Below are 27,948 nucleotides of genomic sequence, written 5' to 3' on the forward strand. Positions count from 1 at the left end.
AAAAACAGTAAAAACGGTAATATTGTGAAATATTTTTACAATTTAAAATAGCTGTTTTCTATGTGAATATATTGTAAAATGTAATTTATTTCTAATAATAAATTTATTTATTATTTTACTTACTCAAAACCCTTTTGCCTTCACTCATCCAACCTATTACTCATATTATAAACAGATCCCTTGACACTGGTTATGTTCCACAAGACCTAAAAGTAGCTGCCATCACCCCAATCCTTAAGAAGCCTGGTCTTGATAACACAGATCTGAACAATTTTAGACCAATATCAAACCTCCCATTTGTTGCTAAAATACTTGAGAAGGTAGTTGCAGCACAACTGCAGTCTCATTTAGAGAAACATAATCTTTATGAGCAGTTTCAATCTGGTTTCCGTCCCTCTCACAGCACAGAAACAGCACTTTTAAAAGTGGTTAATGATCTCCTTCTGGTTTCTGATTCAGGTGCCCGCAGTATCCTGGTTCTCCTTGATCTGAGTGCAGCCTTTGATACTGTTTGCCACTCTGTTCTTCTTTCTCGACTATCTGCTATAGGTATCACTGGTGCTGCTCTTCAGTGGCTAACTTCATATCTATCGGATAGACAGCAATTCGTTAGGATAGATAAGAATAGATCTCACACTGTCACTATTTCCCGTGGTGTCCCCCAAGGTTCTGTACTTGGTCCACTTCTATTTCTCATTTACGTGCTGCCACTGGGTCAGATCATCAGATGTCATGGTCTCAATTTTCATATATTAATATGATATGAGATATTCAAATCAATTTTACGGTTCAACCCAACTCAGTTTGTCCACCCCTTTCTATTGTTTCCTGTCTTCAAGAACTTAAAACCTGGATGTCAGATAACTTTTTACAACTAAACGCAGACAAAACGGAAATCCTGCTGGTTGGCCCTAAATCACAGAGCTCTTCCCAGCATGACATCTTCATAGATATTGATGGTGTCCAGATTAGGCCCTCAACAACTGTGCGAAGTCTGGGAGTGTTGTTTGACTCTGCGTTATGCTTTGATTCACATATTGGTCAGATTGTTAAATCATGCTTTTACCAATTGCGGAATATTGTTCATATACGTCCCTCACTTAATTGTGGAGATGCTGAAACTATTATCCATGCTTTTATAACCTCCAGATTGGATTACTGTAACTCCTTATATAGCGGCTTACCTGCCAAAGTTATTAATCTCCTCCAAATGGTACAAAACTTTGCTGCTCGAGCCCTTACATTTAACCAAAATCTGCACACATCACTCCCATCCTTCACCAACTTCACTGGCTTCCTGTGGCCAAACGTATTCAGTTCAAACTCTTAGTTTTAGTTTATAAGGCCTGTCACAGCCTCGCACCTCAATACCTTGCTGAGTTAGTGCAACCATACATTCCTGCACGGACGCTCAGATCTAGCAATGATAACTTGCTTGTTGTGCCCAAGTATAAACTCTCTACGGTGGGTGGTAGGGCTTTCTGTATTATAGGCCCTAAGCTATGGAATAAGCTGCCCCATAATATTCGTGCTGCCTCCTCTCTCCAGGCCTTTAAGTCTCAACTTAAAACTCATCTATTCACTTTGTTCTCTAAATAACTCATTTACCTCTCTGCTTCTCTATTTCTCAACTTCTGTTTGTATGACATAAGTCCACCATGGAATACAATTTTCATTGACTAAAACTAGACTAAATGTCATCAGTTTTCGTCGACTAAAACTAGACTAAAATGCTCAGACTTTTAGTTGACTAAAACTTGACTAGACTAAAAAGAGTATGAACGTGACTAAAACTAATAAAAACTAAAATGACAGTTTCACACAAAGACTAGACTAAAACTAAAATTAAAATTAAAACAGGCCGCCAAAAACAACACTAGCTGCCACTGGGTCAGATTATCAGACGTCATGGTCTCAATTTTCATAGCTACGCTGATGATATTCAAATCTATTTTACGGTTCAACCCAACTCAGTTTGTCCACCCCTTTCTATTGTTTCCTGTCTTCAAGAACTTAAAACCTGGATGTCAGATAACTTTTTACAACTAAATGCAGACAAAACTGAAATCCTGCTGGTTGGCCCTAAATCACAGAGCTCCTCCCAGCATGACATCTTCATAGATATCGATGGTGTCCAGATTAGGCCCTCAACAACTGTGCGAAATCTGTGCGAGTGTTGTTTGACTCGGTGTTATGCTTTGATTCACATATTGGTCAGATTGTTAAATCATGCTTTTACCAATTGCGGAATATTGTTCATATACGTCCCTCACTTAATTGTGGAGATGCTGAAACTATTATCCATGCTTTTATAACCTCCAGATTGGATTACTGTAACTCCTTATATGGCGGCTTACCTGCCAAAGTTATTAATCGCCTCCAAATGGTACAAAACTCTGCTGCTCGAGCCCTTACATTTAACAAAAAATCTGCACATATCACTCCCATCCTTCACCAACTTCACTGGCTTCCTGTGGCCAAACGTATTCAGTTCAAACTCTTAGTTTTAGTTTATATGTCCTGTCACAGCCTCGCACCTCAATACCTTGCTGAGTTAGTGCAACCATACATTCCTGCACGGACTCTCAGATCTAGCAGTGATAACTTGCTTGTTGTGCCCAAGTATAAACTCTCTACGGTGGGTGATAGGGCTTTCTGTATTATAGGCCTAAGCTATGGAATAAGCTGCCCCATAATATTCGTGCTGCCTCCTCTCTCCAGGCCTTTAAGTCTCAACTTAAAACTCATCTATTCACTTTGTTCTCTAAATAACTCATTTACCTCTCTGCTTCTCTATTTCTTTATTATCTGTGTTTTTTTGTTCTGTCACTGTCATTCTGTTACACTGTGGAAGCTTCTGTCACGAAAACAAATTCCTCGTATGTGTAAACATACCTGGCCATAAAGCTCATTCTGATTCTGATTCTGATAAGACCACCATCTTGACATAATTGCTTGTATTATTTTGTGAAACGTCTTTGGGCTGTTTTTTTGTTTGCCAATTTGCTTGTATTTTTTTGTTTTGTTTTGTAAAGTGTCCTTGGGTTCTTGAAAGGCGCTATAAAAATAAAACATATTATTATTATTAACTTTATAAGTGGACCTCAAAGAATATTATAAAATAAAATAAAAAAATACAGTTCATGACCCCTTTGGCTAAACCATTGGGTTTACCACACTCTTGCACTAAATTTGAGCATTTTATTTAAATTTTTCTACCTCAACACAGTCTCAGCGAGGTCAAACTTCTGCCTTGTGCTGTAACATGGACAAAACAAAGACTTCAGATGATGTCGATTATTTGCTTTGCTGAACTTGTGAAGAGTGATCAGTGTTATTTCACAATCATTGAGAGACTATTATAGCTTTTATTAATATTTTGAATTAGATTTAATTTTTATATTTTGTTATCGTTTTAATATTAGTTAAAAGTTTTAGTAATTTTGTTGTGTTTTCATTATTTTTATTAGTTTGTGTTTTCATTATTTTTATTAGTTTATATAGTTTTTAATTAGTGCTGTCAAACGATTAACCGCGATTAATCACATCCAAAATAAAAGTTTTTGTTTACATTATGTATGTGTACTGTGTATATTTATTATGTAAATATAAATACACACACATGCATGTATATATTTCACAAAAATATGTTATGTTTATATAATAAATATACACAGTACACACACATATATTATGCAAACAAAAACTTTTATTTTGTATGTGATTAATCGCAATTAATCGTTTGACAGCAGTATTTTTTATAAATTTTTATTTCAGTTTTGGTTCTAACTATTTTAGTACATCATGTTTAACAATGAAAATGAGAAATGTTGCTGAAATATATATATATATATACTGTATATATATATATACAGTGTTTCCCCTAGGTTTATGCTTTTTGGATTAATTTTATTAATCAAAAAGCATGTCTAATTAATTAAAATCATGAAACTTAAACAATTTAACATCAATTTATTAAAAGTTTAACAAATATTACATGTTTAGGGCCCTATGAAATGTTTATATAATGGCAGGGGAAACACTGTATATATATTTTTTTTAGATATTTCATTTATTTCAGTTAAAGTTTAGTTTACTTCAAGTAATGAACGGTGGTTTCTGGTTTAGTTTTAGTTTACTATAATAACCCTGAGTGTGATGATCAGAAAGCGTCTGAGCTCCTTCCCGTTGAGGAGATCTGTGCAGACAGCAGATGGTCATCCTCACACACCACTGTTTGCTTTCACTCGTTAGACATGATTGCAGCATCTGATTTAGTGGCTGGCAGCTCAAGCTTGGTAACCAGCAGAGTTTTGCAGCTCATGTTGAGTTACAGGTGATTTGGACTTATAGGTGAAGTCAGTATGATCTCAGGGTTTCAGAAAAACACAAGAGTCCAATCTTAAGCTGACTCTGGCAACATACACACACCACAATTTCGGGAATCATTTAAACACAGAAGTGAATGTCCTAACTTACAACTCAATGCGTGTACAGATGGCTGGCATAGTGATGCTTACAGTTTAAACCATCTAATTAAGTTTAAGCCTGTTTAAGCCTGTCAAAACCCAGCCCTATACATTACTGGTCAAAAGTTTGGACTAATTAAGATGTTTTACTGTTTTGGAAAGAAGTCTCTTCTGCTCACCAAGGTTGCATTTATTTGATCAAAATACAGTAAAAACAGTTAAATATTATTGCAATTTAAAATAGCTGTTTTCTATGTGAGTATATGTTAAACTGTAATTTATTTCTGTGATGCGCAGCTGTATTTTCAGCATCATTACTCCAGTCTTCAGTGTCACATGATCCTTCAGAAATCATTCTAATACTGTATGCTGATTTGCTGCTCAAGAAACAGCAAAGTTTTTTTGTGGAAACTGATACTTTATATTTTTCAGGATTCACAGATGAATAAAAACTTTATAAATGTCTTTACTGACACTTTTGATCAATTTAATGCACCCTTGCTGAATAAAAGTATTAATCATTATTTTATCTTTCTTCCCTCAAACATCATGTGATACTAAAGACTGACTTTATCTATTATTTTTATTACATAAAAGCAGCCATGGGCGAACAGAGGAGACTTCTTTCAAAAAATATAAACTATTCCAAGCTTTTGACAGGTAGCATAAATCAATTCAACATTTTCTGATCTACAAATCATCGTTCTGTCCTTTCATTCTCTCACCTGTAAAGTTCCCAGGTGTCCGGAGTAGGAAAGATCCGAACAAACCCACCCCTCCTGTCATACTCCTCCTGTGCCCTCCTCAGCACTTTCATCTGTGCAGGGGAGACAATAAAACATGCTGTTCAATATCAAATATGTCAGGAGCAGCCAAGAAGAAAGAGCATACCATCAGCCCGCTATCTTCAAATAAATTCCTTAGCGTTTGGCTAAAGTAATGGAAACCCCATCGGCTGTAGACTCAGAATCACTGACCTCTTCTGCCGTCAGACTCAGCGTACTCTCCGCTAGCTTAGCGCCGGGTTTCTCTCTCTGAGCTTCTGGGTCTGCACTGTTGGCGGATGGCGGTCTCTGACGCTGAGGAAAAGAGTGAATTATTACAAAAATACTGTAGTGGCATCATCAGTGTTATTACAGATCATAGAGTTCATTCAGTCACTTTTGCAAAGGGTTCAAATATGCAGAGGATGCTGGAAAAGTGAAGGATGTGCAAGACCTGGAGGATTTTTCTGAAGAACTGCAGGCAAGTTTAACTGTTCATGGCTGCGTTTCCCAAAAGCATCGTAAGCTTAAAGGAGACATATTATGCCCCTTTTTACAATATATAATATAAGTCTCTGTTGTCCCCAGAATGTGTCTGTGAAGTTTCAGCTCAAAATTCTCCACAGATAATTTATTATATCATTTTGAAAATGCCTATTTTGAGTGGAAGCAGAAACACGCTGTTTTTCGGGCCTGTGTCTTTAAATGCAAATGAAGCTCCCCGCCCCCTTTTCCAGAATAGATCCGCACCTTTACAGCTCGGACCTGCTAAAAACATCTGTTTTGGTTCTGATTATCATGTTTATCGCGCTGAAATCATGCATTTTAAACCATATGAGGTTAAACTTCTGATATACGTTTTCTGACCGCACACATCCGAAGCACACGGACAGAAAGCGGCTGTCACAGCATGTGAGTACTAAACTAAGTTCTCATTCACACACAAGTTTACGTTAAAAACACACATGAGTTACAAAAACAGTCGGTTATGTTCTGTGAAGGTAAACAGCTGCATGTTTATTTTAGATCTGTGTGACAGCAGCAATATACAGTAAATAAATCAATAAATCCACTGCTGTCTTGTCTCCTCTGAGGCTGGGACTCTAAACAGTGTTCTGTGCTCGTCTGTCAAAGGCAATTTTTAATATAACTCCGACTGGATTCTTCTGAAAGAAGAAAGTCATATACACCTAGGATGACTTGAGGGTGAGTAATTTATGGGCTAATTTTCATTTTTGGGTGAACTAACCCTTTAAGTACATCGTCGACCGATTGAAACCAATGGAGTTACGATCAACTTAAGCTTACGATGCTTTTGGGAAACGCAGCCCAGGATGTTATGGAAGCCCATTTCTGCCACTGAATAAAAAAAATTCAAAAAAGTAATTGTGAATTTGTATATCGCAATTCTGACTTTTTTATTGCAATTTTAAGTTTATTTCTCACAATTCTTAGAAAAAAGTCAGAACTGAGAGATTTATATTCACAATTGTAAGAACATAGTCTTTTTTTCCCTCAGAATTGGATAATAGAAGTCAGAATTGTGAGAAAAAAGTTGCAATTACCTTGTTTTATTTTTTAAACAGTGGCGGAAATGGGCTTCCATAGGTTGTCAATCACCCAGGTAATGACACACAGTAATAAGAATCAAGGGTATGCAAACTTTTTAAAAGATGAATTTATGTAAATTTAGTTATTATTTTGTCTTGTGGACTAAAAAGTAAATTCATTCAGGACAATGCTAAAAAAAAATAGCATGACATTTTTATAATATCTCTTATTTTGTCAAAATGATTAACATCTTGTATATTCTGTAAGGGCTACAATACGTGTCAAAAGTTTGTTAATGTTTAAAACTTTTTTCGAAAGTTCATTAAATGTTGTTGTCTGTTCATCAAGGCTGCATTTATGTGCTAAAAATAATCAATACAAACTGCAATATTGTGAATATTATTGCAATTTAAAATAACTGTTTTGTATTGTAATATATTTTAAAATGTAATTTATAGTATTTCTCTGATCAGAGCTGAATTTTCAGCATCATTCGTAGTAAGAATACCTGACTGATTCTACGGGACCGCTGAATGCTTGAATCTGATTGGCTGGCGAACGTTCTAAGGTGTGCAATTATTTTCAGGAACGTAGTTCCAGTCAGGTCTTGACCGCATTACATGTCCATATCACTTCGCCAAATGATTTGAGTTATTTCAAAGGTCCTTACAGCTTAAAACAGCAAAAGAACCAAAAACCCACAATGACTCCGGCCAAATAAATAAATATAGTAAACAACAGGATAAAAACGACAGATCATTTCCATGTTTTTGCCACAAAATTACGTTTTATTATGCACGGAAAGCACATACTCTATCTCTCCCGCTCTCTCTCTCCCTTACAGACGCACATACATACAGTTTGCACACATGCTAACATACGCGCTAATGTTGTTACCGCTACTGTGACGATTTTATCAGTAACATCAACTTAAAAACTACATGACTTCTCACAAGCGAGGTAACAACGACACTGTTTGTGCAGAAAATGAAATTAAAGTTTCACTATTAGTAAAGACACTGCTGTCGAACAATTTTAAGAAATGTATAGACTCACAGAGGTAATTCTCTCTCTCTCTCTCTCTCTCTCCCTCATAACTTAGTTATTAGCTGCATTAGTTTGTTACCAACGGCTCAAGCCTCCGTTACTAACTTAGGTCTAAAATGACGTTTTGGAATTAGCAACGGAGGCGTTGGATGAGATGCGGAAGAAATTAATCCTACTTACAATAGTGTTTTAAGTACAAAAAAACTGACAAATGCCTTGAAATATATCATCTGATCGATGTCTTGAGGTGTGGTAACTGTAGTATAAGCGGAATAATTGAGTTCGGGCCGTTGAAGTCAATTCCAACTCCGCTTCGCGTCATGGCCGCATCACCACCTCAGGTGTGCATTATTTTCTAAGAATTCAGCGGCCCGTCGTCAATTATTCCTTGCTTAAAAGACATTTGTCTATGTTGTGTAGTAACATTATTCAGTTCTGAAGTCAGAAGAAATGGAGACTAGTTTGTAGATTAAACTCTGGCCATGGGGCAGCTCTCACAGCTGGACTCTTCAGTCAGATTCACAAAATTATTACAACTAGAAAATTCTGTTGTGCTATAAAAACAGGGTTTCAAACAACAGCACTCAATCAGCAGCATTGTCATTATTGCCATGTAAGCCTCTACAGCTCAGTAGCACTCAAAACAAAGAGTTTAAGGTATCAAGCTAGATCACATCGGTCTACCCTGGGTCTAAAAAAACCTCAGCAAATCGACAGAGAAATCAGCTCCTTAACATCTAGTTTGTTAACTGTGGAGAGCTGTGTCCCAAATCCACCATGGAATTCCCTAAATCCTTTTCATCAGATTGATATGAAACAGCTGCTCCAAACTCTTGACAGCCAGAGTCCCACCCTCTTGAGAACCGACTGTGGGCCAAAAATTACCAGTCCATTATAAGCATTTGGAACCAATAACATGATCTAGTGACCAGCATGAAACTCACGTGCCTCGGCTGGTTGGTTGTAGACCGGTTGCTGGTTGCTCTGAGTGCAAAATGCAAATTCATTCTTTGCCACTAGGTGCCGCTTTTGGAGCGGTAAAAATATCGGTTTCCCCGGTAACGCTGTACACAAAGCAGCACTGCGCTCACATTCACTACACATAATAGGGGCTTTTTAAGATTACTGATCTTGTGTGTGACTATTTTTTTTTTCAATTATTTATTTTTCTTTATTATTTAAAAAAAAGTGTATATATGTTTTGGTTGCATTTGTGAGTTAATAAAAATGTAGGTTGTTTAAAATAGGTATATAATATAATAATATCGATATATCGATCGATATTGTCCTGTATCGAATCGTATTGAAATCGTATTGTAGAAGTATCGGCAAATATCGTACCGCTGGGTATGAGAATCAATATCGTATCGTATCGTGACGAACCATTTGATTTACACCCCTAATAATTATCATCATATTATAAACTCATTCCAATATTAGTAAGATACATAAAGACAGAATGAATAAATATATTTATCCAAGTAATGTGGTAAAAGTTTCAGCTTTCTGATAAAATCTTTTACAAAATCACTTCATAAATGTAAGTAAGTTGGTTAAAGATTTTATCAAAAAGGTCCAAAACACATTCATCTGGGTCCAAGAGAAAAAACTGTTCTCCATAATCGATTAAGTCTGTTTGGGCCCCTGGGGATCAGAGTGCCATCATCAAGTTTTCAACATCTTTAGAAAGTAATAATCATAGACTAGAAAGCACACAGTTATAGAGAATATTCTAATTACATTAGCACATCCGGTCCTAATTAAGTTATACCGCTGACACCTGCATGATGAAACATGAAGGGTTTTCTTCTCATTATTCTTATTAAAAAACACTATAAGGTTGTCTGATGATCATCATGATTGTCCTAACAACTTGTTGTTTATCCTGTGTATCTACACAAGGAAAACTATTTAAATAAGTTCAAAGTGTGGGTATTTTTACCTGAAGTTTCTGCGTAGGATTCTTCATTCTTGAATCAATCCCAGCTCTGTCGGGACGCGGCTGTCGTAATAACGGATCCTGACACACAAAACCTAAGCACAAGAAACAGTTGCTGTTCAGACAAGAGTGGATTAATACAATCTATTCATAATTAGCTTTCTATCCGTTCAGATGTGTAATGGAGTGTGTGTAAATAACAGCAGACTGATCAGAGAGTCAAAAAAAGTTGATCTCAAATGTTCTGTTTGATGTTAGAATTTCTGCAATAATACATGCTATATATTACTGTTCGAAAATTTGTTCGTTTTTAATACTCTTCAGCAAGGATGCATTAAATTGAATAAAAATGGCAATTAAAAAATGTATAATGTTACAAAAGATTTCTATTTCAAATAAATGCTGCTCTTTAAATTTTCCTTTTATCTAAGAATTCAGAATAAAGACACTGTATTGTGGTTTCCACACTTTCATTAAGCAGCACAACCATTTTAACTCTGATAATAAATGTTTATTGAGCAGCAAATCAGCATATTAGAATGATTTCTGAAGACACTGAAGACTGGAGTAATGATGCTGAAAATTCAGCTTTGATCACAGGAATAAATTAAAATTTTCAATATATTCACACAGAAAACAGCTATTTATATTGTAACAATATTTCACAATATTACTGTTTTTTACTGTATTTTTAAATGCAGCCTTTGTGAGCAGAAGAGACGTCTTTCAAAAACATTAAAAAATCTTACTGACCCCAAACTTTTGAACAGTAGTGTATGTGGTCAATCATAAGCGTCAATTAAAAAAAAATCACAATTTGTCACATGACACCTCTGTTCCAAAACATTTTGAGCTGCCTTGCATAAATGCCGCCTAAATAATTATTTAATTACTTGATTTATTACTTAATTTATTACTCATAACATCACATTAAAGCCATTAAAAAACACCATACGCAAAAACAACAACAAAACAATTTTAAATGAACAAATTCACCACACAAATGTTTAAACATTCATAGACAAAAGTATCTGTCGCCAGAATCGAAATCCTCAACTTTTACAAAGAATGAACAAATAGTTGATCAGTTCTACTGTGGCAAGTAATCATCAGAAATGTGGATTACACAGACAAACGAACAAGATAAAATACTGCATGCGATCAACAACCGTCACAGTACAGAGATCAATCATTACAGTGAGCGTTCTTTTCTCTGGCGTCACATTTGCGAGCTTTTGGAGTGGGGACAGTCTATTGCGTAATAATAACAAAACTCTGCCTTGAGCGATCGTTATTTTCATGAGCGCTGCAGAGGTATTTTCTTCAGCCAAACTGTGACAGTTCAATGACTCATGCAAGCGTCTAATGTTCTGCTGACAGTTCCTTCATGTAAGTCATCTTATGCTAATGAGCAGCGCCTGTGGGTAACTCTTTAACACTGTGCTTCTGATGCAGGGCAATTCATTGCTTTTCAAACACATCACATTTGATCATCACACAGTTTGAAGGGTTGGAAGAATGTGACCAGCGGGCAACAATGCCCTATTAGTGGATTTTGAGCAATATGGATTTAGTGAGACGCCCAGCGTGACCTATGAACCCTATGAAATACTAGGGATGTAACGATATTATCAATATCGCGATATTGTATCGTGGTATTATCGTGGTCGATAGGCAAAAAGTGTAGTTTTTAAAATACATTTGTTTTGGGCCATTATGCTTTGGCACAGTATCTGTCAAACAAAATGAAACCAAAGCACAATATGGCTTAATCCCTTCATCAAGTCTGTTTCAAAGCCAAGCGCGCACTTCGTTCATGCGATCAGCTCGTGATCCGGTGTTTTCCGCGCCTCAGAACGGCTCCGTTCACACTGAATGAATGCAGTCAACTCGTTTATTGCACGTGCTGTGAGTTTACACGTTATTTTCGCGGCAGATGATTACAGCGTTTCACTAGGTTTGTAGTGAGACATGTTTTTGTAAGCATGTTTTCACTGAAGCTGGAGTTTCCTTCAAAACAAAAGCTCTACTGACGTTTCCGTCAAAATAAAAGCTTAAAGTGCAGAATGAATTGCTGACAGCTAGCGGTTTAAATGCAGTCCAAATTTAAAATATCTCTTCCAAGTGTAGAAATTAGGAAAGAAGTATTGTAATTTCCCTACTGTAGTGTAAATATACCTATTAAAATATTAATTTTCAGTTATTTTACAGTGCAATTGTTTTACAGTATATGGCTATTACTGTCATTGTTGTTATTATTATTATTATTCTATTCTAATTTGTTTGGCTTCCTAAAACCCCAGTGTGAATGTAATTTAGACTGAGACAGTGTACCACAAATAAAAAGAGGGTTGAGTCTCCTTTAAAGTTCAGCTACAAGTCAATTCACAGACTTTTTTCTGACTTAAGTTAAGAAACATGGGTTGGAGCTCTTAATTTTGAACTCTTAAAGTGCATTAGATAGAATAATTTAACTTTAAAATGTTAAATTTAAATTTTTCCCAATCCTTCATTTGTCTTTTTTTTCTTTTTAAATATCGCAATAATATCGTATCGTCAGATTTAGATATTGTTACATCCCTATGAAATACCCATTTTATTTTGTTCCTTTTCTTTCCGTTTAAATTTTTGTAGATTCTGTGTTTTATGACGTAATGCATTTTTTTTATAAAAAATGGTGGTAATCATGAATGCATAAAACTTTAACGATTTAATTAAGCTTTTAAAATGTAATCAAATGAAATTTGAACAATTCCTTAAATTTTTGGCATAGTGCTGGACAAAAGAGATTTATGGTTTAAATGAAAACATGGATAAAAATTTGTATGATATTCCGCAAAAAAAGATCTTTTAACAACTGTATTATTATTATTGTCATTATTACTTTGAGAAATACATTCTACTGTATAACAGTAACGTATTTCTGTCATAATTTCTTCAAGTTTTATTCATAATTTCATAATGAATGCTTGAGATGTTTGCCCCATTCGCCATATTGAGCTTTATTAATTAACCAAGCTTTTGGCAGGTTGTTGTGAAGAGCTTTGCGTTTCTGTGTATTTGATGTTCATTTTCTCAAAAGAAATGGTGAAATGCTGGTGAAGTGACTCTCAGAGCAGCTCTGGAGGTGAAGTTCATGAGTTTATACAGTGAGACTTAGTATGTGCTGTGTATGAGAAACTGAGTCAAGCAGAACATGCAGACCTTATATTTCAACAGTAGTCTTCTTGCACTTGAATATTCACAGCTACAAGCCCATATTGTCATTGCATTAAGTGTACAGCCCTACTTTCTATTTATTCATCCAAATTTTGCCAGATTTCGTGATTTCGTCTACGTTTTCCACAAACCCTCATGTATGGCAGGAAAGCACAACACTCCTTCTTCTTAACCGGTCATTACTGCAGACCAAACAAGTGTGACCCACATGACAAAAGCCACGGCCACAGTAACCTGCAGTTATGGCTGTTCTGTGGTTTGAAAATATGACCGAACATGCACATTCACAACATGAGACTGATGTGAAGTGGTTAAGGACTGGTCAGGGTTACGACTGAGACTCTGAGACTGGGAAAAAGCAAACTTACCCACAAGAGAAAACATATCGGAGATCATGCTGGCCTTTATCTTTAAATCCAGAGGAGCATCGCTAGAAATATAAAAAGACAAAAATGCATTAGTGCACTGTTATATTAACCTTGTGGGCCAATAAATTCTTCTGATTTATAAGCCTTTAAAAGAAACACAATACAACATGATTATTGTCTTTCTTCCATGAAACACAAAATGGGTAGAATGTCCAAGCTGCTCATTTCCACCTAATTAAAGGTGATTTATACTGTCAAGCTGCAAAATCCATCATAACATCTCAAGTCATTGAAATAATACAAGAATCAAATTTTGGAGCACCTTGACGTTTTCAATACAATACAACCTAAATCCTATACAGTGAACACTGTCACTGCATACAAAAATGCATCTCTTATTAAAAGGCTAGTTCACCCACAAATTAAAACTCTGAAAAATGTTTTGTCCACACAATGAAAATGAATGGGGTCAAAGGATCTACACAACTAGACGACTTACCTCTGCCAAAAGCACTAAATTACACTTTCACTTGATAGTGAACACAAATGTGAAGATATTTCAACTTTTCCATTCTTGAACCCAAACCAGTGCAGTCTGTGCTGTTTTTAGAAGCACCACACAAATGTTTATGAGCATGTTGACAAGTACACTTAATGGCAGGCTTGAGTTTGACTCAAGTATTCATTAAGAACGTCCTTCTAATTGGACAAATTACTCATAAAGGAGTGTTTGACACAAAAACAATTTAGTGTGAATTGTCCATTTTTGTGAGTATTGTTGTCTTGTATTGAAAAACATTTGGGGAGTAAATAGCTATTTTAATAGGAAGCATTTTTTTTTCTGCACTTTATCTCTGATCTAGAATAGAGGGTATTTGGCTTTTGGAATTCCTTTATCATCTTGTTTAACTTCTTGTTGGTCCATTGGCTATCAAGATCTTCAGTTCATCACTTTTGGAGCATCTGAATGTCACTGCTGAGCAACTTGACAAGATAGATGCTGTTCTTCATCTTATAACATGGACACTATTTAGGATGTTCATTAGTAGTTTGTCAGTTGTGAGACAGAGTTGCCTTGGAAAACTCTTCACTTAATGGCTTTTACCAGCCTTTATGCCACCATTGGCATGGAACCACAGGTTGGTTTTCCAATGCTTCACCTTCCAAGAAGCCCATGATGACTGGGTCTGTTCGGTATGTTCACAGACTGAGGGGAATGCTGTCAAATGCTTTTAGTTGATGTATGCCATACTGAACGTTCCTCTTCTTCTTCATGTCATTTAAGATGATTGTCTTGTCCATGAGGAGCTGATCTTTGCATCCTCTGCTTTTTCCTCCTACAGCCCTACTTTCCTACCCCGGAGATCAGGGCCCGTATTCACAAAACATCTTAAGGCTAAAAGTAGCTCATAACTTGCCGATTTAGAAGGAAATCTTAAAAAATAATGGGCGTCAATCCTAAATTTAGGACTCCTACATTTTTACTCTAAGAGTATTTCACAAAGCGTTTTAGCCAACTTTTCCATTCTTGAACCCAAACCAGTGCAGTCTGTGCTGTTTTTAGAAGCACCACACAAATGTTTATGAGCATGTTGACAAGTACACTTAATGGCAGGCTTGAGTTTGACTCAAGTATTCATTAAGAACGTCCTTCTAATTGGACAAATTACTCATAAAGGAGTGTTTGACACAAAAACAATTTAGTGTGAATTGTCCATTTTTGTGAGTATTGTTGTCTTGTATTGAAAAACATTTGGGGAGTAAATAGCTATTTTAATAGGAAGCATTTTTTTTTCTGCACTTTATCTCTGATCTAGAATAGAGGGTATTTGGCTTTTGGAATTCCTTTATCATCTTGTTTAACTTCTTGTTGGTCCATTGGCTATCAAGATCTTCAGTTCATCACTTTTGGAGCATCTGAATGTCACTGCTGAGCAACTTGACAAGATAGATGCTGTTCTTCATCTTATAACATGGGCACTATTTAGGATGTTCATTAGTAGTTTGTCAGTGGTGAGACAGAGTTGCCTTGGAAAACTCTTCACTTAATGGCTTTTACCAGCCTTTATGCCACCATTGGCATGGAACCACAGGTTGGTTTTCCAACGCTTCACCTTCCAAGAAGCCCATGATGACTGGGTCTGTTCGGTATGTTCACAGACTGAGGGGAATGCTGTCAAATGCTTTTAGTTGATGTATGCCATACTGAACGTTCCTCTACTTCTTCATGTCGTTTAAGATGATTGTCTTGTCCATGAGGAGCTGATCTTTGGCATCCTCTGCTTTTTCCTCCTACAGCCCTACTTTCCTACCCCGGAGATCAGGGCCCGTACTCACAAAACATCTTAAGGCTAAAAGTAGCTCATAACTTGCCGATTTAGAAGGAAATCTTAAAAAATAATGGGCGTCAATCCTAAATTTAGGACTCCTACATTTTTACTCTAAGAGTATTTCACAAAGCGTTTTAGCGCTAAAACTAGCTCCTAAATCTGTGAAACGTTAGGAGTAGTGAAGAGGACATCCTAATTTCTAATTTTCCTTTGATTATATCCTTGTTTTCATTAACCAGTTGGGCAAGATGTAACAGATGTTCTTGAGTCCAGTTTGGTTTTTTTAACGTTTGCATGTCTTACTATCAGCCATGATTATTCTACTCTGTTAATTAAAAGGCTGTTTATATGCATATCCACAAATTGTTTATGAGAAGCATACATGTAAGAGGCTGACAATAAGCTGAACATATACTTGTTTAATTAGTGACACTTAGCCAGCATTTTAAAATCTTTATTTGAATGTGGCAAATTTTTATTTTCAAATCTTTATTTGAATGTCAACATAATATCAAGCTCTACAATATTTCTATGAATAAATCTCTGACAGAGACCCCTCCCCTATCAGCCAATCACTGTGTGCATAGTTAGTAAGCATGCTGACCATTTTTGGGTGAACTATACCTTTAAGACTTCTCTCTATTCCTTAGTACAAGTTTGTCTCAGCAGCTTTGTGAATAGGTTTTAAGAGAAAACTCTTAGCTAAAAACATTTACTGCTATTAAGGAGAACTCTAAGTGGTAAGATAAAATATTTTGTGAATAAGGGCCCAAGTCTGTTAAATTTTCAGGCCTGTTGTAAAACTCCATATCAACTCCTTGCACTCTGCCAAAAGAGAGACCTAAAATTGCACATTTGATTGCATTTCTTCACTGAATTTACCCAAAATTCCTTGTATGGATGGCAGTATGTGACGGGAATTTAAAGTGTGCAATGCAGTGATCTCAAATTGCATTTGTCGGTATAAGACAGGCACAACACAAACACCCAAAACCTGGTAAAAAGTTGTTATTGTACACATCACCATAAACACAAAAAAATTGAAAAATCAATGGATTAGTGTGTGTGCGTCGCTCACCATGCCAATGAAGGAGAGAGGTTCACTTCCAAGAGCCACGGTTTGAGGTTGGAATCAATGAGAACGTCGAAACCGTACAGTTCTGCGAATTGAGACACACACACACACACACACACAGAGTGAGACGGGTGAACGAGAGGACACACACCACACAGAGATGGCCAGCACTACTGAGGGCCGTCTGTGAATGTAAATGAAATTAAATGTCCATTACAGCGGTAATAGAAGAAGAAACAGGCCGCAAACACACTGACAAGTTTTGGGAGTGACAACCTCCTCAAAATACAGAAGTAAATCCTCTAAATGATCATTCCGTGTCTCTCCTAAACCTGGCATGGCTGACCGGATATTACAGTATCCAATTATGGATATTGTGATCTTAAATCATGACATATACATTATCTGTCACTGCATTAGCAGCTAGTGGTCACTACCTGGTTGTGAACTGTATATAATGTGGTTGTGACTTCTGCAAATAACTGAGCCCTGTAAACATAAACACTCAGAATATGAGAGATTTTTACAGCCATATTTAACTATATTGTAAGTCTGTGATTTAAGAAACAGATGAAGTTGAATACTAGGAAGAAGCACACCATCATATGATTCTGAGAGACACATCTGTTTTATGAATTATTAAAAAGGACATTTCTACCTCAATTATTAGTTCTGTTCTGAAACTCAGTGAGCTGCGTTGCTGTCTACAGTCTACATAAGCATCCTTAACTCGTAACCCAAATAAGGGACTGATTTTTAAAACTACACATAGACACATAGTGCTCCTCAAATGCACTGGCTTGACATATAATTGTTTTCAATACGAAAAAAATACATAGCACACACAAAAAGAAGACAAAATTTAATTTGACTAGATTGTTTTCATCAATACTTTTTTTTGTATTGAATAGAATTTAAGTGTACTTGTAATAAACATTGCTCCCAAATTGACATCTTACTTTTTTTCTTATGGCCAAAAGACTGTGGTAGGGCTGTGCATATATTTGCATTTGCTCTTGAGAAAAAAGTGGTTATTGCAACAATGAAGCGAAAGAAAGAAAAGTTCTTTAAAGAAAACAAACACATTAAACAAGTGGCAGGTTTATTAGTTTGCATGTACACTCCACTTAATGCACAGATCTATTCTCACATACAGTATCCATTTGTTTTCTTTTTTAATCCCATCCATTGCCATGGTCATCACTGTATTTTCGGATTCAAACCTGCATTTCAGTATGGTTGTCAATTCAAAAAAATTGCAGTGTGTAGCAACACGCTCAGAAAAAAAGGGTACAAAAGCTGTCACTGGGACAGTACTTTTTCACTCTTGCAAAAACACCTGTTATCAATTAAGTTGTCTTTACTGCGCAATCAAACTCTTATTTAACCAGTGGTTACACTTTGTTAGTTATAATGAATGGATTCACACACACACACACACACACACACACATAAACCAACAATGTTTGACACTGGTTTGCATGTTGTAAATAGAAAGTTTGATACTCTTCAGAGAGCGCTCATATAAACACACATGGAGACGTTTGAAAGCAACGCCTACCAGCTGGCAAGAAATGAAAAAGGGGAGTGAAATTGGCTTACTGTATTTATGAGTAATACATCACCATAATATACACAATATTCCCTAATTTTATATCGTCACACATATACACATATTATTACAACTATGTAACTAATATACAGTTTATTGCCCAGCCCATGAAGACAGCATAATCCTGCTTCCTGCCTTTTGGAAGAGCCTTCTATTTGGGAACATGCTTTAAATGTTGCCTACGTAGGCAGTTCACTGTGTTTTGAAAGAGAGCCTATATGTGGCTCTAAATGCCCTCTGGCTTAAAGCGGGTCTTTATCAAGCGGTTTCTTGTGGCCATTCTACACTCACCTCACCACCTTCAAACCCAAGAGAGAGAGAGAGAGAGAGAGAGAGAGAGTGTCTGAATGTTTTTGCTGTGTGCTCTTGAGTAAACAGAGCTGTTTTAGAGAGCGAGGCCGCGCTGTGCTGACATCAGGACTATAAGCCTGTGTCCGCCTTTATACTAAACTTCACAGCATCACTGATCTGGTTCCCAAAGGGATCAACAATTGATCCAACAAGAGGACTCTGAATCTTTAAAGGATTTAAAAGTCTACTGTTGTGCTCTACTGAAGGTTGTGTTGTGTTGCTTCCAACCATCTTAACTGTGACATACTTCTTACTCTAACAACCATTTTCAGACAACCACTGATTCAGAAGCATTTGCTTTATTCATGTTTTTTTCCCTTTCATAAACCATCTGCCAGTTCCAGTTCACCACTGATCCTGTGTAATTATTTAAGACAGATCCCAGACCAGATTGTGTCACGTACTGTATGAGTATTTTGTAAAACTGTTATGCGTGGTATACTGCAATCCATTTATTTGTAAACAGGTAGAATTTGCAACTAAGAGCATCTGGACCTGGCTATCCAATCACTTTAGAAGTCACTTATTCACTCATTCATCAGCTCACTGGATTCAGAATAACCACGTCCAGATGATCTAGAATAAGATTTTACCTGCTTCTACATTAAAATGTGAAAATGACCTGGATCATAGGCACAACCGCTGTCAGACAAGCCTGGGTCAATGTTGGCTTCAAGCTTTCTGTGCATATATTTCTCATGTCTGTGAGGCAAGTATCCTCTGCACAGTTTATCTTCATTTTTTTCCAGAGATGGCAGAAAGCGAGTCCTGTTTTTTTTTATTTTACAAAAGCACAATGTTTTGTTGATATTGTGAGTGTACACAAATAAAAGAAGACCCTTTACAGTTTTGAATGATGTATTAATCTTATCTATGAGCAAAAATGACGGTATTTTGTTTCCAGTTTTATCAGGTAAAAAAGTGACAGTGATGGCAATAATGCACATTCATTTAGGTTAACATTAGAGCAAACAGCCGCGCAAAGGTGCTACTACTTACATATTGCAATGATAAGCCATATATGAGGTTAATGAATGATAGGCGAACATTTCAATTGCCTCAAGGACCAGCCAGTAATAATTAGGGCCCTATGATTTCCAGGATGCGGAAAACGTGGACAGAATCGCAAAATCCAGTCATAAAAACGGAATGTCGTGGAATGTCACGGAATTTGTCAACTTTTGGACGAATGGACTTGTATCTGTAAATATTAAGCCACAAAATGACTATTTAAATATGAATCCTGCTTGTTCTGCGAGTCTCGGTGTTAATAAATGGTGCAGACGCGTGTTTTTGTTTACTACACACATACTGAAGCGCGCGTGACGCTCGCGGTGATTTCAGCATCTGGTGTCTCACTAAATGAGTCACATGACTAAAAGGAATCACTAAATGAAATAAATGAACAACATCCCCAGAACTGCTCCGAGAGTACTTCATGAGCAGTTCACAGTTTTATTCGAGTAAAACTAACAGCTAGCATCAAATCATATACACACAGAAATTTAAAGGTATTCACGGCGGCAACCCGTCAAAATAAAAGTTCGGTTTAACTTGAAGACTTTGTGTCAGAAATACATTACTATTGTTCAGTAGAATGTATGTAATAGTACTAATACTACTACTACTACTACACTAAAATTATTACAACTTTATTTTTTAAGGAATAATTACACAATATTTCTTTCATGTTTTAATTTTAATAGTAAATCCCCTTTGTTTGCCCAAAAAATAAAATGTTTAATTTTCATTCATTAAAAGATAAATTAGCGTAGTGTGCCTTCATTTGAATGAACACAATTTCTAAAGAAAAAAATCATAAGGCTATTATTAATAATAAATAAAAGTTGTTTTTATGCATTCAAACAATTAGACATGCTAAAACCCAGAATTTGGTAACAATAAAACATAAGGTGAGAAAAAAATAGAATATTTCATAGGGCCCTAAACATGTAATTTGTGTTAAACTTTTTAATAAATTAATGTCGAATTGTACAAGTTTCATGATTTTAATTCATTAGACATTCTTTTGATTAATAAAATTTAATTTAACCATTAAAAAAGTCCAGAAAACTTAAAACCGAAAAAAATGGAATCCAGAAAAATTAAAATGGAAAAAACGGAATTTTGAAAAAAAAAAAGAAAACAAATTTCCTAGGGCCTAAATAATCTGTCCCTCACAAACTTAATTTTTTCTTTTTTTTCTACGACTAACCAACTGATAAAACGAATAAAATGACTAATGTTTATTAGTGGGCAGTCCTAATTGCAACATTCATAATCATTTTAATTGCGCAAGGGCATTTTTCGCCCCTTGAATTTGTAACTTGAATTTGCGGGGCATTTTGTTCACTTTGGTGGCATTTTTGCTCCAAGCACCCATTCATTTTTGCCCCTGCCTATGAGGCTGACTAATAAATCCAGCAACTGTCTGTGTAGGCAGCAGAAGTGCTTGTAACTGAGCTACAGACGAGTACATATTTTTTTAATCAGCTCTAAACACACAACATGAGCTGAAAGACAGGGCGAGCGGCCCATACTAATTACTCAAGATGTGCAAAAGCACCCTTTTATATCATGAACACACATACAAACACAAACAGCACGCACGATACGCTTTTATACCCCGCTTCACACAGCGAGCAGCCAACAGCCCATGTGCAACACATTTTCCCCCAGTTAGGAGCAGACACCGTTCCTGCCCGCACCTCAGCCCTCACAGACCGTCTTGCTCTCTCCGTCTCTCTGCTCTTTGTGTTTGTGGCTCTTTAATGTGTGCTGGGAGGGCCCATTAACATCACCACAAAATATTCACTGTGAGGAGAATAAATAAGCACCAACAAGGGAAGATCAAAGCCGGGCGTTATTATGAGCTGTTGGGCTCTGGAATCAAGAAAACAAGCCCAAACCAAACTCACCACAACAACAATAACAAGGCCGTAACGTATCATCTCACTGGGTGTCTCCTGCGTCTGCTGTGTCACTTGACAGTGTTGCATCACTGCAGAAATGAATCGTATTCCTGCTGGTTTTGGGTGTCTTTTCATAAACAATATAACAGAGGGTGGAGCGGCTCGCATGAACTCACTGGTGAAATATAACTTCACTCCTAAGCTCAAGTTGAACATGATCACAGCACAGCAGAGAACCACACGTCACTTCAGCCATGGAAACTGGGAGATTTTCACCATATTTTTAATCTCAGTTAATGTTCCAATATTAAAGGGGGAAAAATGAAAATCACACTGCAAACCCATATATTCTGTTGTTTTTCACAAAAAAGGAATGTGAGGGATCTCTATGCAGCTCTTTTCCGTGTGACGAGAGTTCATAGTGATTTCTTAAAAAAAAAAATTAAAAATCATAAAAGCAATGCAAGTGACTTGGTGGATTTTTCTCTTCTTTTGAGCTTGTTGCAGTGCAATATAGGATTGACTTATGCATGAAGAATATGTGGGATCCTGCTGCGTTTTGACCAAAACAGGGTGGAACCAACTATGTGTTTCGAGCACACCTTCAAATGCTGCCTACTTAGGCAGCTCACTAGGTTTTGGAACAAAGTCTTGGAAAACAAATATCTTGGTCATTACTATAATTGCAGGGGGAAAAAAAAAACATTTCAGTGGTTCTGCGGTCACATGGATAAATTCAGGATATAAAAATTCAGGTCTCAAAATTCAAGGAAAACAAGCAGAATACGGTTATGAATTGACAGAGTTCCAAAACTACAGGAACCGAATGATTTTCTAGATGTCCACTTCTGCTAATGGTTCTTGACCATTCGCTTTGTTCTGTTGATGCAGGGGAAGCAGAGACCCGTCTTTATATTTAGCCACTGCTGTAGTCAACTGCATGCAAACCGACCAATGTTCTTCTAGCATTTAAACCAATTGTGTTTATTAAAAACACTGCACTGAGGCTCATGACCACACAAACCTATGCAGCTCTACAAAGCATGTGGCACTAGTGTGAAACTGCTGCTCACAGCTCTTTTTTAAAACGATGTTTGTCTAAACTCTGAAATGATGTGACATAGCTGGCAAAGCAATGCATGCTGTTAATCACTCACAGAAGCAGAGTGATGATGAACAGAAGAGACAGCAAACTCCTTCACACAGCAGCCATAAACAGGCATCTAAACATCAAATCAACATTCTTCATACAAAATGTAAATTATACCACACAAACTCGAGTATTGTGAGTCTTTGCTCAACAGTTAGCAATGTTTTGTTTGGAAAATAAAAGAAATTGGATTGTCTGAAGTCTGTCGTGATTGGATATTGGTTTATATATGTCTATATGACACACAACATACATATCTAATTAATGAAATCTCCCTTGAAGGTTCATCAAAAAGGGGTGTGAATCTTCACAGTCCTCACGAATTGATTCAAATATGATTCAAATGATAACAATTCAATTACAAAATGATCCTCAATGCATCTCGTCCACACTATCGGTTAGTGTTGTCGATACCAAAATTTCAAAAGCCATTTTCAATAGCACTAAAATGCAATAATTCTCAGTACCAATTACAATAGCAGAGATGAAAAAATATGGAAATTAAACACTTATCTCTAACTGGTAAACCACATTAAATCTTTATTTTACTTATTTTACTTTTTAAACAACATAATCATAAGTACTTTTTAAAATAATTTAATTATTTAAACAATTCATTAAACAATAAAATTATTTTAAATAAAATAAATATTTTAAAATAATTAATAGCAATAAACAAAAATAACTGTATGTAGTCAAGTAATTAAATTGAGTTTCAAAACATATAAATGTAGTCAGTAATAAGGAAGAATGAAGACATGCATTACAAGCCATAAACAAAAAGTGCTTTCATAGCTGTTTTCACACATTCAAACTGGTAAATTTCTCTAAAAACTTCTCTAAAAAGTAGTAATGGCATCAATATTACAATCTGTCCACACATTGTAAGCGTTGCAACATCATGCAAAACCCTGGGATGCTCACAGTGCATATCATGCACATTAAAGCTGGTGAATGCAATAGTAATTCGCTTTGAACTTTAGAGAAGTTTAAATGTTTTAGTTTTGTTTGTGTGGAATTGGCATCAAACAGAAAATGGCTCAAACACACACATAAGTACCATCCCTGCGGTTAAAAATTAAACACAGAAAAAACTCAATTCATAAGAATCAGTTCAGTATCACTGAAGAAACAATTGCAATGCATCACAAAAGCTGTCACTGAAGTGGTACCGTTCTAGCTTATTTGCCCTTAAAGCGTGCACATTAGTATCTTAAAAGTACATATAAGTGCCTAAAGTAAACACACTAGTGTCTAAATGGTACATTTTAGTACCTTTTGAAAATGCCCCAGTGACAACTTTTTGCACTTATTTTTTCTTGAGAGTGTACTAAGCCATCAAAGAAAGACAAAATACATTTTTTACAATTTATGAAATTTTTCTCAGTCCACAAAACTCTAGAGCATGCACTCATATAAAGAAGCATTCAACTGGACTTAAAGACATGAACGGCCATTACGCAAATCACACACGCAGCCTAACACACACAAAGAGGCTCATTTATTCACTAGTACGGGACCGTTTCTGCTTTCCATGTCAGAGGTGAAGAGGGACCAATAAAGCATCATGTTACAGGAGTTCATTTAGACAGCAGCTGAACAAAGACAAACCCGCCGCTAATTCACATGCGAACAATGAGGAGCATATTAAAGAGTGAATCAGCCGTGTGGCTCTGATCCAGATTTAAGTGAGATGAGATGTATACTTGGAAAACAATGGGGCTGTTCTCCTGGAGCCAATGCTAAAGAGCTTTTTCAACACTTTCTCATTTATTAGCCTCTGCATCACTTCCTGCTTCTGCTTCCTTGTTTTATTGCTTTATTTATTGGTATGACATGGAGATTTCTCATTGTGATAAGACAGTAAAGATGAGACATGCAGAGTTTGGTGTAGATATGAGGAAAGGATTATCTACTATTATTTGAGGGGAAAAAAAATAATAAATCATATAGTTTTCGGCAACTGAATATACTACCTCCAAATTAATTTTCGACCGAATCAGTTTTGGAGGAATGAAATCACTGACGAAATGGTGATATTTAATTATAGCGTTTCTCTGATGACATGTTTTGATTGTCATTAGTTGTTTTTCCATCCAAAGATACAAATTTAACTTCTGCATAAAATTAGAACATTGCATAAAACATATGCAAATATAGCACCATTTTCTATCCTGTGTGTTCAAGAGAATAAAATCGTAATTTCCTGGGAAACTGGCACAAAGTATCAATAATAAAAAATGAAAGTTGTCGCAGCCAGGGAAGTCTGTGGCTCTATTTTCCTTCATAATAATTGACTTGATCCAGACGAAACACAATAACACTGTCGTGTTGTTATTTGGATGCCTGATGTTTGGGAACGCAGTCATGTGAGACGATGTTCAGGCATTTCAAAATGATTAAAATAACACTAGCTCTCAGGTTAGTCTAGTTATCCAATCACATCATCTGCTGAGGCAAAGTCACATGACGTTTAATGCACATTGGGTAATTTATTGGTTAAATTGTGTTTCCTTCATAGTTTATTCACGTCTTCTTAACAGGTGAAAAAAGTGCTTTTTTTTTTTATTTAAGCACATCTTAGCATTTCCATCCAGTGTTATTTTATGCGATATTCTACAATTTGCATAAAATAGATGGATGGAAACATAGCTTGTGTTTATTTTGTTCACACAATATGGATAAACTACAACAGGCAAACATGTCAGCGATCTGAATAGTGCTGGGTTGATCATTTTGATTTCTGGATTTTAATCAATCTTTATTTTGATGAACCGAGATCTTCTGTTTTGAAAAACATCTGTTTTCAGTTGATGCGTGAACAAAATAACTAAATATTTTTGTAGTGTGACTCCCATCCAATAATCGCAATAAGCTTTGTGCTGTTACTTGTGATATGAAACAAAGTCTCAGTTTTCAAATTCTGTTAACAAAATTCAAACAATAGCTAAATGTGGCTCTTTAATGTGTCGTGACAGATTGCTGTAGCCTCAGTTCAAGCGGCACGTGAACTGATCATCATCCCTTTCTCTTTACTAGGGGTGCTGCGATCAGGATTTTTGAGGCCGATCACCGATCGCCGATCATAGAAAGCAGTATCTGCAGATACCGATCACCGATACCGATCTTTTAAAGCCTTCTTTTTATCATTTATAACTATTTATTGTGATACTCCAATCAGGATTTTTAGACATTTATTCAGGGATCATTAAGACGTTTTAAATACTTCACTGAAGGAAGTGTTATTATGGATTATGGACTCTTATTTCAGCCGGAAGCAACTGTTTAATGTTAAAAACATCTTAATGCTGGATTTATTTATTTTGTTTTCACAAGATGTTAACTGATGGACTGGAGTGCTGTGGATTACTTGTGGATTATTGTGATGTTTTTATCAGCTGTTTGGACTCTCATTCTGACGGCACCCATTCACTGCAGAGCATCCATTGCTGAGACACTGATGCAATGCTACATTTCTCCAAATCTGATGAAGAACAAACTCATCCTAATCTTGGATGGCCTGAGGGTGAAGACATTTTCACAAATTTTCATTTTTTGGGTTAACTATTCATTTAATTGGATTTATTATAAATTACATTTATTTATTTATTTCTGTTTGAATCGCCCACATTGTTAAATCATCTCTTTTTAAAAAATGGTGCAGTTCTTGTACCAAAGTGGCCAAAGGGTCCAACCCATAAAAATGCTCAAAATGTTTTGCTCAATAAGAACAAAGAACATAAATCATGCATTATTTTGCAATTCAGAAAGAAGTTTCCCTCTTGGCAAGTGTTCATTTTGGACCGGAATTCAAAGTTTTGACAGAAGTAAAATGATTGCTTTGTTACTTCACATTACACAAATTTGTGTTCAGCTTTGGGAGGGTGATTTGGCACACGAGGAGAACTACAGAACCATAAACGTCTGTTTTATTTTATTTAGTTATTTTCCAAATTCAATAAACTAATACACTAATTAACTAATCAATTTAAAGAACATAAATCAGAGCACTGATGAAGTGAATATGTCGATGATTGATCTGGAGGATGATGTGTTTGACCTCATGCAGGTAGTTAACACCCCATAACAGCTCAGAATGAGAAACAGTTGGACTGTAAACGGGCATCTCTGCAGTTCTGCTCTGGCAGAAGATATCATTCTGTTTTCACCTCCATAAACAGTCTATCATACAGTGAAGTCTGCATTCTTTGGGTTAAACACACTGCTGAGGTTGTTACAGGATGCAACAGATATTGTAAACCTCTACTTTGGGTTACAATGATCCCACAATAAAATTATGTAGCCTAATATACTGTATGTTTAGGGATGCTCAATATATCAGTGAGCATGTCGATTTAGCACATCATTTCAGAGCGATTTTTTAGCATGCTTTTTGTTCCATGTTTCAAAAACACCAAGCAGTTTTTCTTTACTACCACATACAGTAATGTTTTGATGCCTAATTTCACCTGCTTTTTTTTAAAGAAGCATGAAAATCAGCACAAATGCATAACATCATAGACCATGTATATGGTTCTGTCTTACCGAAGCAGTTGCAGCGATGAGGGACAAACATCTTGCAGGCTGTGGCGATGTGGATCTCAGCGCTCAGAAGAGCTTTAATGATCAGTTCCTCGATCTGGCCCATGAGCACTGACAAACACATAGAAATGTATTTAATTTTTTTTTTTTTGAACAGCAAGTGTTTTTATCATGCAACACAACCATCTGCAAAAGCGCTGAAATATGTGACCCTGGAGCACAAAACCAGTCATGAGGGTAAATTTTTTTAAACTGAGATTTATACATCATCTGAAAGCTAAATAAATAAGCTTTCCATTGATGTATGGTTTGTTAGGATCGGAAAATATTTTTTTGCAAAAAAATCTAAATATTGAGAAAATCACCTTTAAAGTTGTCCAACTTAAGTTCCTAGCAATGCATATTACTAATCAAAAATTAAGGGTCACATATAGTTGTTCCTCCTATCTTATATTACTCTGTGGTGAGGGGGGCGTGGTTCAGCGAAGTCTGCAGCGGGAGAGAGGGACGGGAGACGAGCGGTGAGTAAGTAGGTCAAGTGCAAAATGATGAACACCTGTGTCTGATTGCAGTAATTAGCCTGGAGAGACCGGATAAAAGGGCAGACTGGAGAACAGAG

At 36.2% G+C, this 27,948-nt stretch overlaps 1 protein-coding gene across 1 annotated transcript in view; it reads right to left on the bottom strand.

Annotated features, from left to right (window-relative positions):
- ttll5 (tubulin tyrosine ligase-like family, member 5) overlaps positions 1–27,948 on the bottom strand; it is a 94,752-nt gene that overhangs the window by 52,430 nt on the left and 14,374 nt on the right. The window contains exons 11-16 of the mRNA XM_016533079.1: positions 27,333–27,440; positions 16,766–16,847; positions 13,358–13,419; positions 9,774–9,865; positions 5,447–5,548; positions 5,195–5,286 (exon numbers count right to left, since the gene is read on the bottom strand). Coding sequence (XP_016388565.1) covers positions 5,195–5,286; positions 5,447–5,548; positions 9,774–9,865; positions 13,358–13,419; positions 16,766–16,847; positions 27,333–27,440 — 538 coding nt within the window. The remainder of the gene's footprint in view (positions 1–5,194; positions 5,287–5,446; positions 5,549–9,773; positions 9,866–13,357; positions 13,420–16,765; positions 16,848–27,332; positions 27,441–27,948) is intronic.

Source organism: Sinocyclocheilus rhinocerous, unplaced genomic scaffold (genome assembly GCF_001515625.1).
Source record: "Sinocyclocheilus rhinocerous isolate Xijiao unplaced genomic scaffold, SAMN03320098_v1.1 scaffold365, whole genome shotgun sequence".
In the NCBI taxonomy this organism is placed as follows: Eukaryota; Metazoa; Chordata; class Actinopteri; order Cypriniformes; family Cyprinidae; genus Sinocyclocheilus; species Sinocyclocheilus rhinocerous.